The 13,325-nt window shown below is 32.2% G+C and overlaps 1 protein-coding gene across 1 annotated transcript; it reads right to left on the minus strand.

Moving 5' to 3' along the window:
* Positions 1–730: 730 nt before the first annotated feature.
* On the minus strand, positions 731–3,807 carry LOC125851641 (probable indole-3-pyruvate monooxygenase YUCCA10). The gene is made up of 4 exons (XM_049531410.1): positions 3,181–3,807; positions 1,600–1,833; positions 1,088–1,210; positions 731–892 (listed from the first exon to the last, which is right to left on the minus strand). Exons 1-4 carry the CDS (start codon positions 3,805–3,807, stop codon positions 731–733), a joined length of 1,146 nt encoding a protein of 381 aa, XP_049387367.1.
* Between the last annotated feature and the right edge of the window lie 9,518 nt (positions 3,808–13,325).

The following is a 13,325-nucleotide window of genomic DNA, read 5'->3' on the forward strand; positions in this document are numbered from 1 at the left end:
CAAGAGGTTTGGGAGGAAGCTAAATTAATCATTTGGTTCTGGATTAAGTAGGTTACGTGTATCTAGTTGAATCATCTGCAACAACTTTTACATTCTTGCTAGGACGTAGGGAGTATTTCTTATGAGCTAGGTAATGTATCCGTCGTCATCCTCTTGTTTCTGTACTGGTCCGTTAGGACATTTTGTACAGATCGACCTAGCAATGACCTTAGCAAGATGGAATGTTAACAGCTCAATGTACATTTAATTTTATGTACCTTATGAACATCAAGGAATTGAAGGAAAAATAGATTCTCAAGAAGTCAATTCTCTCTCTCTCTCGAATTCTACTTTACTATGAATAACAGAGGAAATAGTAGATTTCATTCATGTTGTCAATAAATGTCTCAAATAAAAGTTACCCAATTTGATGCGTAGAGTTATTCGATACTCGTACTGGCAAGAGATAGCTAGTGTTCGATATAATAGTCGAAATGTGTGCGATATGAACCCCACGCCATCATTATAAAAATAAAAAAATCAACAAAGAAAGACAATCAATCAGAAAAGTTTCATCAAATTTCTATGACAGTAGAAACTTGATTCCAATAAAAAACACACTAAAAGAAACAAAGTTTTTAAGTTCTAGCTGAACTGAACAAGTTAAGCCCGATGCAGAAAGCATCCCGCATTCACGCAGGGTTTAGAAAATTTATTTAACAACATAGTCTAATATAATAATAATAAAAATCTAAATTTTGTTGCCTCTAACAGTCTTAATATCATCGGCAATAGCTATAGCATCCATTGAAATACCAGCAATCCCTCTTTTTGAAAATCCAGCACAGTAGAGCCCATTCTCTCCTTTCCAATTTATCATTGTGCCATCTTCAAGGAATATTGAGCTATAATCCTACATACAAAAGAAAAAAATTGTACATTCTTTGAGACAATGATGGTAAAATTAATAGTAAGTGAAATTAGTAATTAGGAAAACTTATCGAGAAAAATTTATCCGCACACAATATTTATAGGCAAGTGGAAAATTTCAAGACTCAAATTTAGAATTAAAAAAAAAAAGAACATAGTGATAATTTGCAAAATGTACCTTTAGCCACTTGGTAGCAATATTTTTGTATCCAGTAGCAAAAATGATTGCATCAAATTGATGTTCATCTCCATTGTCAAACACTACTGTATGTTCCTTTATGTCTGATATTCTAGGAAGTACCTAATTAACAATTCACCAAAAGTTATTTCACAAAAAAAAAAAAAACAAGTATTATTTCCTTTTTTTATGATAGATTATTAATGCATATTAAATGAACTATTTACACAAATTTACTGTATTGGCCAAAATTACTAAATTCTACCGATTTCGTTATTTTAACAGTTAAATTGTTGCCCATGATAATGAACATGTATTTTTACTCTTCTTCATTAAGTACTACTACTAGGTTCTTGGAAGTTATCAAATTTGAACTCGTGATGTGCGCCTAACCATACATCACATGTTGTACTTTTACTATAAGACCAAAACCCTCGGAGAAACTAAAGCCATCTGTTTTTCACATATTGTTTTTCAAAATAGAATGAAATAAAATAAAGATAGTATCATACCTTAATCTGTCCAAGTGTAATCTTGTCAATAGCACCAACATCAATTACTGGGGATCTACCCTTTGATATTTTAACGGAAAATGGGCCTTCTTCTGGTTCTGGTATTCCTAATTCTGCTAAATTTTCGAACTTAAATTTTGCGTACTTTGTAATTACAGTATCAACCAAAGATATTGGTAAATATTTTAGTAACAACATTGCAGTGTACACCATCTCCCTTGTTAGAACATGAATCTGCAAAAACATTAGGACAATTATATTAAAACTTTTAGAATTAACAATCATATTTATCAAAAAATAATAATTGATTGTGCATGTGAAAAACTTGCATCATCTAACTATAGAAAAGTTATAGCACTTTGAGAAATCATTATGAACTATAATGTACATATTTACGAGTGTAAGTTTCATATTTTGACGATATATTAAAAAAGAAGTATAAAATCAGATCAATTATAACGTAATTGTATATAACTTGTAGTATTCAAAAACATAGATCAAAGTTGGTAACTGGAATTATCAAGGGTTCTAAAAAAAGAAATATATATGAGTAATGCACGAAAGATTAAATTAAAAGAGAAATCAAAATTTCATATACAGTTAGTGCAAATAATTTTTTGTGCTATCATTTATCAAGTCATCTAACTTATATCTATAAATATGTTTCTTCAAAATTATGAGATTCAAAATCTTAAAAAGTTAAATATGTTATCTGTGCAACATGTAAAAATGACGATGTATAAAAGTGTTAATAAGACAAACTTAGCAAAAATCAAGATTCTACTTATAAGAAAAAGAAACCCTAGTTCTTTTTCTTCGAATTCAGTTCCTCAAAGTAAAAAATATATGAGTTGTTTATACTTATACTAAACAACTTGTCACCTCCCCAAATCCTACTCTTCTTTTTCTCACGATATAAAATATCCGATGAGACCTGCATTTAAAATTTCTAATTTTCTGTGATTTTGAAATGGAATAATGAGTTATTTCTATGTTTTTAGGATATTTAAATATCTATCCCAAATTTTTGTATTTACGATAATACAACACCATATTCCTTAATCACTTTCTAGTCAATCAGTATTCCCTTTTTAAGAACAAATGATTTCATTAAATCAACTTTGAATTCAGAATCGAGGTTGTTTTTACTATTTTGTATAGTGCTTGGAGAGTATGTTTGTGAAATTTAACACAAATGACGAATCGGTGGAAATTATTGGAGGTTAGGCTAATTCAAAAATAATTTTTTAGATAAGAAATACCACAAGGGTATATATGACTGGGTGGTCAATAAAGTAGAATGAAAATCATGAGAAATCATGTTCATATTTTGACCCTTTCAAATAAGGGTATGACCTGGTGTTGATGGTCAAGAAACCCATACCCAATCTCTTGATGAATCGAGTTACAACATTACAGATGCTAGTAAAAAGTAACAGGTACCATGTAAAATAGTTGATGTACAACTAAACTAATCGAACACAACCATTTAATTTTTTTTATAACAAACACAAACCTACTCACATGCAAACAAATAACGATAAAAGTAAAGATAAAGCATAAATAGATAGAGAGACTTACTGGACTTCTCACAACAATTGATGTGTGACTTTCATAATTTGAAAGATCAAAAGCTATTTCCATCCCAGAATTTCCTGATCCAACGACTAATACCTTTTTATCTTTATATTTTTCACCAGATCTATAATCACTTGAATGGATTATTTCGCCTTTGAAATTTTTTATTCCTACCATTTTTGGAATATAACCTTCGTTATTTTCTCCAGTAGCCAAAATCAAGAAATCACTAGCATATAATTCAATTTCTCCACTAGTCAAATTTCTTGATTTGACATTCCATTTCTTTTCCGCACTGTTGTAAAAGGCCGATTCAACACAAGTTTGGAATTTTGGCTTGATGTTGAAATGCTTAACATACTCATCTAAGTATTGAATAAATTTTTTTTTCGGCATATACTTAGGTGATGAAGTTGCATGTGGCATAAATGGCAATGAACAATAGTCCTTTGATAGATGCAAATGAAGTCTATCATAAGTCTTGTTCTTCCACAAATAAGCACAACAATCTTGTTTTTCTAAAACAACATTGTTTATGCCCAATTTGTTTAGACAAGCTGAAACAGCCATACCGGATGGTCCAGCTCCAACCACAACAATGTCAATTTCTTCCTTTATGAAATTAGCCATTGCAAAATTTTCAGGAAATTAAATAGAAGTTTTCTTTTTGAGAATGTTGAAAAGAAAATTGCAACAAGATTTCAAGAAAGGAATTTAGACGATGAGGTATGTATATATGGTCTTCAAATAGGATAAAGATGATATTTATTAAATATTTTTCCTTTTTTAAAGTGTAATAGAAAACAACAGTTACAAGTAAATGCAGAATTTTTATTATTGAAACAAAATATGAGTTTTTTTTCAATTCTTTTGTAGATGTGAAAATATTTAATTGAAAGTTATCATTAGCTTAAGCTAAAATGTGTCATATGCATTTTTCTATAAATGAATTTTGCAGTTTCAAAAAGAGACAAATTACAAAAATTTAATTAGATTTGACCAAGTTTTTTGACTGACTAAATTCAAAGTATAATTATTTTGTCTTTTTATATGCGTCTTAGATTTCCAGATAAACACTCAACTAATTAAATTTTATTAATTAATTTATTAGCAAATTATTTTCTTTATTAAAAAAATTAGAATTAAGAAGAAAGATGGTTTTCTGATATATTAAATAGGCAAAAAGCTTAAATATGCCATCGAATTTTGATAAAAGGCTCATCGATGCCATTCACTTGAGCTATTTCTCAAACGGAAATGACATATATGATCCAATTTTTTAACGGATGACACAAATGAGCATTTTCTCAAAGTTTGATGATATATTTGAGTCTTTTCCCTTTTTATTTTAAGCCAAATTTTAAGAAATAAAAAGGTACTTATTTTAACTAATTCATTGATGTACCCCGCTAAAATTGGGGAAATATATTTTCCATTAAGTATCTTGAGGATCAAGTCGAGTACGGAAATCTCGGGTAAAAATATTTACACTGAAACTTAAGGTGAAAATTTGGTTGTGGTTGAGTCAACTTTCATGATATACAATACAAAAGGTGATTCACTCAGATATGCAAAAGTTATTAACCCTGATATATAGCTGGGGCGAGAGACAAATCTATGTCGAAAACATAGTTTGTATAAGAGGGATTGAAAATCTTTATTTGTTATTTGAAACATAGAACAACCAATTCATATGTAAAGCACACATTCTATAAAGGCAATTATATTGCCGGCGGATCTTGTTAGTCATTTTCCTTTATGCTCTAACTAGTAAAATTATCCGCACTTTGTGCAGGAATTTAATATCATGGAATTTATAAAATAATATTTAAAACCTATTAGTCATTAATAATGTAAAGGAAAATGAAAAAAATTATATCTTATTATTTATCCTTAATAACATCAGCATAACTTAATGACGGTAAGAATACATACCAGGATCTGTAACATAAACAATGGTGTCAGTGAGCCACTCAGCAGGAGCAAAGTACACAAATATTTAATTGTGAAGAAGAAGAAGAAGAAGAAGAGGTTCAGAATTTTCGTTGTTTTAAAATGAGAGGAAATTCCTCTATTTATAGATAATAAATGGTAGTGTGAACAAATGTTTGTTGTGCCTTATCAAAAATGTTATAACTATTTGAAAAAGTTGCAACCCTTCGAAAAGATCACAACCTTTCATAAAAGTCAAAATTTTTCATAAAAGTCGCAACTCTTCATTAAAGTCGCAACTTTTCAGAAAAGTCACAACTTTTCAGAAAAGTCACAACTTTTCATAAAAGTCACAATTCTTAATTAAAGTCGCAATTTTTCATAAAAGTCACAACTTTTCATAAATTTCACAACTTTTCATGAAAGGGGAAGAGTAGTTTTGTAAATAAATAAATTAAAAGGGAATTTTGGTTTGTGGTGGTGCCACGTAGGCATGACCAAGATTCTCTTATATATATATATATATGATTTTCAAGTAACAATAATTTTATCTTCAACTTCATGCTAAATAGCGTAGTAAATTGTTTCTCTTATTGAGCAGTGTTTCAAGAGCATGTTATGCCTCTAGACAATATAAAAAACAAGAAGCGCGGAAATCTTCACGCATGTCCTTCTTAGACTTCTGACCGGCATAAGTGTTGTATAATCTAGATTTTAGCTAAGAAAAATCACTTTCCAATATTATAAGACAATTACTGGAAGTTATTTGAATGAAAAACTGTGAACAAAAGTTTTCTCATTTCAAGCATATCAAATGTCACTGATTTTCTAACTATGTAGTTGCTCTAAAAAGATGAACATTGAATAACTCTTAAGTATCTGTTTCGAGCCTTGTAATGGAAATTTATAGTAGACGTAATTTTTTTCTCAACCTAGATTCAAACAAAATATGATATGTAATCAACAAGCATATGTAAATCTTATTCACACACTAGTGTTCCAAACATTAGTATATTAAAGTGAACAATAAAAATAGGAAAACGCCATCCTTCTTCATTTCAGCCTATGCAGTCAGCAACGAATAGATTTCTTGTTCCAAAGATCAACATTCACTTCCTGAAAGTTCAAAAGCACATAACGGTTAACAAGACACTATTTACTTTATCACAAGCCTATGACATGCCTTGTTATTAGCTGATATGCTGAGATGAGACTTAATAAATTCAGGGCTAGATATTAAACCAAACCAGGATTTCAAAATACACCTAAATTTCACAAGTGATTTTACCGACAACCTTAAGAGGATTTCATTGATATCTGCCAGAAGAATAGATTTAAAAGTTTGAATCTTGAACTGAAGAATAAGAAAATGGATCACTGCTAGTGTGTTTGCTCTGTTTTTTTTTAGTAGATGAGAGGCTTCAGATTTCATTTGTGTTGTAGAAATTTGAGAAGAAAACAAAGTTTTTGATGTTTTTATCTGTAACTGTGCTCTGAAAATATTTTGTAATTGTACTATCTCCAAAAGATATGTTGTATAATTATTTTTCAAAAAATGGTCCTTTTCTTTTTTGGTAATAGATTTACATTTTTTCCTTTAAGTATCAGTTGATCAATTTTTTCCTTTTAGGTCACCGAAAATGAGCGTGCATTTAAGTTGTTACGGATACTTCAATATACAAAATAATCTATATCCATCGAACATGACTTACCTATGTTCACTAATTGATGCATATCCTATTTTGTAAGTAGATTAAGGCTTGAATTAAGGTTCGTTATGGAAAAACAACCTTATCCTTCCTCGGAATGTTTGTTATATGTGTTATCAAGAAGTTGATATGAAATAGGAGTTACATTTTCTTCTTTGAACTAGAAGTTGTGTTTTGTTTGCTACTTATATTTATGATAATCTTAGTCAAACCGTTTGTCTGTTACTCCGACAAATTACCTTTGATGCATCTTTTTCAGCATTGTGTTATTAGATATCAGAGAACATTTATTTGTTCAATACAAAATAAAAGAATAAAACAAATGCTCGTAGTTCATTTGGTACTATTTTCCCCTATTAAATGATCGTGTTCCCAGTGTCTTATGATTTCAACAAATCGCAGCTTCAAAATTCTAAGGTTAACACCCTAGATGTGGAGCACGTACCTAACACACAAGAACTTAATATAGTTTATTTATGCATTAGCAGCTATTTGTTCCTCTTTGGAATTGATCTTAAGTTTATTCAATGATTTTGATATTATGTATGTTCATATATTCAAGGAAAAAATAAAGAGGCTCTTAGAGAAATATGGTTTTTTTATTTTGGACATTTGGACGTTTAATATTGATTCGAGTTTAATTGTATAAATCTAAATACATATAGCTTAAATTCAGAATTTCGTTCTTGAGATAAAATAGTTTCATCATAAAAATGACCCGCGCACATACTAAATCCAGTCATTGCATATATACATAGCATATCAATAAATGGTTGCATGAACTGAAGATGAATGCCAAAGAGGAAAGGTTTGAGTAATCAATAGCTGTTAAAATTCATTAACAAGTGACGATCATTTTCTGAAAACGCACAATATAGAGTAGCCCAATGCAACTGCGATAAACATAGTACTTTCTAATATTATGAGACAGTTGGTTTAGGTAAAGAGAGTACGATACAAAAACAGTGAACAATTTGTTTTAAAACCATTCAAGAACAAAAGTTTTCTCGTTTCAAAAATTCGACAACATTGATTTTCTAATTATGTAGTTGCTCTAAAAAGATGAACATTGAATAACTTTAAATAACTGTTCCGAGCATTGTAATAGAAATGTTCAGTTGACATAAATTTTATCTCAACCAAATCCAAAAGGTACCGACAAAATGTGATATGCAATCAACGAGCACATGTAAATCTTGTTTTAACACACAAGAAAATAACATTAGTACATTACAACGAATAGTAAAAATAGAGAAAGCCCATCCTACTTCATTGCAACCCGTGCCGTCTGCAAGGAGTAGATTCGTTGTTCCAAACATCAACATTCACTTCCTGAAAGTTTAGTAAAACATAACAGTTAACAAAACACTATTTACTTTATCAAGAAACATAACTTAGTAGCTGTTGAGAAAAATGTATAGAGAACTCTTACTAATTATTTAGCACACGATTGCCATCTTCATCTGAGCTTTTGGTGCCTGTGATGTTGTTTCATTCCTGGTACGTTTCGCAAAAGGGCCAAACAAGGCTTTCAATGTAGAGTTGTGCCTCTTGAAGGTGATCATAGTTGGACTTTCTTGGAAATCTCTTTGAGTCATCATGTGGATTGTAAATCATGAAAAATGATGTGTTCTTAAACAAAATTTCACCTTCAATTGACATGCAAAAGGACAGACCAAATAAATAATACACCCCACCGCTAATGTTAAACATCTTTGTCCAAGATTCCTTAACTCCGTACTCCTTCATAACCCAGACATCTACCTAACTCATGGAAGATTGACAAATCATAGAAAGTTCATTTCCTTATACACTGAGGTACGTGTTAGAACTCTTACACTCAAGATTGAGCTAGATATAATTAATTCTGTCAAAAGCATTTTTTTCTAGGGATCTGTATGAATTACGCTTGGTGGAAATCATTTTTTATAGAAAGTAATCATGAGAACTTCCATAAAAATACACGTGTCTCTAATAGCGTGAACTCGTATGGTAAATACCGAGTATATAAACAGTAATTTCAACTCAAATCTATTCTAGCTTCTAGGGATACAATTGACATAGTTTAATTCATTTGGGAAGATGATAGTAGAGTAGTTGATACATATATTACTTCTACTATTATTTTACCGAACTATACATGAGATTTTCACATCATATCTCTAATAACAGTCCAAATCTAGTGAAGAATCCAAGATTTAGAATCATTGGATTCCGTTTGATCTTTTTGTATATATATGCTAGTTATGTCCTCTTACACATACATAATTTGAGCTAAACTTCTATCCAACGTTTTTTTCGAGTAATAGGTATGAAATGTGTTGTCAGAAATCCCAGCTTTTCAATGGATTTATGGGGATCCCATGCCCATGGAAAAAAAACGTGTCTCTTATAGCATAAACTCATCGAGTCTAATTTAAATATTCATCTCAATCTATATATATACATCATACATATATTATTATTTTTTTCAAAATTCTTGTTTCTGAATCAGTGGATAACAAAATCTGGAAATTCACTACAAGCTGAACAAATCAAGCACTAACATTGTCATATATATAAAAGAAATATATCATGAGAATCTCAAGATATAGCATACAACAGATATTCAAAGGAAGGAGAAGACTGTTCAACCGTTTGTCACAACAATCTCAAGATACTACATACAACAGATATTCAAGGGAAGGAGAAGCATTTTTCAACTTTTATCACAGTAACAACATACGTAATACTACATCTAGCTAACATGGAGAATTGGGAAGCATTGTCTTGATTCGTGCAGTTGGCAGAGGATGGATAAATTGTTCTCTAACATCAGCTTTTCACCTCCTGAAATAGCAAAAGTACATCACAGTTAATAAAGCACCTTCGTGATATTTCACATGACAACTAAAAACAGTTTATATTCAAACAACAATGAAAACCAGCAAAAACAAATAGTACCCAAGTTGCTCGCACTGGGATGCAAGTGCTTCATAAGGATGAAGATCTAGAAGTTGGATCCTTCCTGATTTTTGCAGATCGAACAACAACGGTGTGTGTTATCTTTGCTATCAAATAATGGCATGGATGAGCCTTTTCTCAAATGGAAATGGCACAGACACTACAACAAAAATGATCCTTAGTGGCAACTAATTAACGTCAATAGCTTAATTGCCACTAAAGATGTATTTTTAGAGCTAATCAGCACTCTTTGTATATGTCCCTAAAGTCTTTAGCAACATTGGATTTAATGACACTAAACTAATGCCGGTAAAGACTTTAGCACTCTTTATTAATGTGTGTATATTTATTGCTGCTAAAATTTATTTTTGTTGTAGTGAGATGAACCAAACTTTTAACGGATTGCATAAATGAGCCTTTTCTCAAAGTTCGATGACATATTTGAGCCTTTTCTCATATATTTATTGGTTTGTATATGACAAGTTGATATTTTGCCATCTTATCTCTTCTTTAATTTTAAATGTTTTTCATGTTTAATTGAGAAAACAATGCATCTAATATCGTTTACTGTCAATATACATGTTAATGTGATGGGGAAGAAATCAGGTGAAAAAGAAGGCAAAAAGGAGCTAAAATGGAAGAAGTTGAGAACTGGCAAAAAATGGTCTTTGTGATCATGAAAGTCAACCAGATCAACTCTTCTTCACAATCGTGAAGCATCTGCCGCGATCACGGGTCATACAAAGTCAACATATCGCGATTGCAAAGCCTTTAGGACAAACAGCTCTAATACTAGCTAGTTGGCTTATATAAAGGAACTTTGCCAGCTTAGAGAAAACTTCTCAAACAAAGGCACCAGAAATTTACCAACAAGTATACTACTGAATGATCACTTTTGAAGTTTCTTCCCTTTTATGCTCGAAAGTCATTACAAGCTGAAAAAATCAAGCACTAACATTTTCATATATATATATATATGAAGGGATTTTACGCGTAGGAGAAGCATGTTCAACCTTTTGTCGCGACAATTTCAAGATACTACATACAAATCTGTTTTAACATTTCTATATGGCTTCTGGATTAAAGGCTAACTTAAGGAAATATTGAACCTACTGTGGAGAACTGCCTTTCAAGTATGTAGGAGTCGACTTTGATCCAAAACTGTTTCGGTTCATGAGAAACCTTTATGATTGGAATGGCTTTCGAAGTCTAATTTTTGGTCAAATAAAAAGATGATGGTCCAAACCGATAACAGCCTGACATTTCTAGTGGTGAGTCGGGAGTGTGCGCGAACTGGTCTTTGACAGCATCAGACTAACTGTCATGTAATGTGAGACAGTGAGAGCGCTGCTCTGTTAAGCCAGCCAATGAGGGGGGCGAGTTACCCCATCAACTCCCACAGCTTACTGCCATGTGAAATTACTATTATTATTTATTTATTAGTGTCGGAATAACAATACTTCATACTATTATCAAGAACCGCTTATTATTATAAACCCAAACCAACGCACTATTTGTGTCAAGGGCTGAAGATTTGGTTTGTCCCGATCATCTTATTGCTCCCACTTGGGCTACAAGCTCACGCTACTAAGCTCAGCGATATACAGTGTCTGTTGAGGTCTTATAAAATATATGTATACGTCTTCTGCCACCGGTGTGGAACAAGACGCAAGGTTTTAGCATATGCGATGATATGCCTAGCAAGCAAATGATTTTTCCATATATGCTCATCTCCAAAGTGAGTTGAATAAATACATTAATTTTCTAACTTTTTCTGTTATTGTAAAACGAGGACAAACAGCTCGAAAATTAGAGCCTTATATATAGGGATTTTGTCAGCTTAGAGAAAAAGTGGTGGTTTCGGAGTAACAAACTTAAAGTTCAAAATGACAACCTCCTTCGTACATGGTTATGGAGATCAAGATTCACAAGAGCGCTAGGGAGAAAAGTCATAGAAACCAAGTTCGGGATTCTCAATCAGTGGATAACAAAGTCCCCATCTAACTCTTGTGGATTCTCAGTACAGAAAACAATCAGGTCACATTGAGAGAGTTTTCTGTTGAGAGACGAAAGAAAGATAAGCTTTCGGCATGATTCTTATCCACCTCTCAAACAATTCCCAAAACTCTTTTGTTTTACTATCAGGTAGCTCTTGTTACCCCAATCATGGGTGGAATTTAGATTTCCGAATGAATAGTATTAATTGGTAATGGAGCTGAGTCTTCATATTGGTACAAGAGATAGGATCCCTGTCCATTTGTCCTAAAAAACAGGACATAAAAAACTTATCCCTTTTAAGCATGTACACTGGAAATTCATTACAAGCTGAACAAATCAAGCACTAACATCATATAAATAAAAGAAATTCATCGCAATAATCTCAAGATACGACATACAACAGATATTCAAAGGAAGGAGAAACTTGTTCAACCCTTTGATACAACAATCTCAAGATACTACATATAACAGATATTCAAGGGAAGGAGAAGCTTTTTTCAACTTTTATCGCAGCGACAACATAGGTGATACTAAATTCAACAAACATGAAGAATAGGGAAGCATCGTCTTGATTTGTGCAGATCGGCAGAGGATGGAATAATTGCTCTTCAACATCAGCTTTCCACCTCCTGAAATATCAAAAGTACATAACAGTTAACAAGCACCTGAGTGATAATTTCACATGATGACTAGTAAAAACTATTTATATGTGAGCAACAAGGAAAATCAGCAAAACCAAATAGTACAGTTGTCCCAATCATCTTATTGCTCCACTTGGGCTACAAGCTCACGCTACTGAGCTATACGGTGTGTGTTGAGTTCTTATAAAATATATGAATTCATCTTCATCATCGCATATGCTAAAACATTCAATGTAGAATTTAGTGCATCGCATATGATAAAACATTCAATGTAGAAATTAGTGTGTGTCTTGTCCCACACCGGTGGCAGATGACGATACATATATTTTATAAGAACTCAACATACACTGTATATCACAGAGCTCAGTAGCGTAAGATTGTGACCCAAGTGGGAGAAACAAGATGATTGGAAAAAATCAAATCTTCAGCACTATTTGTGTCAAGGGCGAAAGATTTGGCTTGTCCCAATCATCTTGCCGCCCCGACATGGGTTCCAAACTCATGCTACTGGGATTAGCGATATACAGTGTCAGTTGAGCTCTTATTAAATGTTTGTATTCATCTTTTGCCACCGGTGTGGGACAAGACAAACTAAATTCTATATCGAATGTTTTAGCATATCAGAAGATATGCCTAGCAAGAAATATGATCACCTCCCAACACTCCCATCGACGGAATCCTACTGTCACGCCCCGAGCCTACACCCTGGGCAGGACCGGCACCCGGAGACCATTTTTGGCCCCAAGCAAACCCTTGGCTTGGCTTTCTTAACTCAGCGGAAACCTAACTCAACAGAATAACTTAATGCAAATGCAAGTTAACAAACAACTTACTTATAAGATCTGGCCACAAAGGCAACTCGAATCTCAAAATAGGATATTTACATATATACATAGATGAGAGACTCAAAACTAACTGACTGACT

This window comes from Solanum stenotomum, unplaced genomic scaffold (assembly GCF_019186545.1).
Source record: "Solanum stenotomum isolate F172 unplaced genomic scaffold, ASM1918654v1 scaffold28337, whole genome shotgun sequence".
Lineage (NCBI taxonomy): Eukaryota > Viridiplantae > Streptophyta > Magnoliopsida > Solanales > Solanaceae > Solanum > Solanum stenotomum.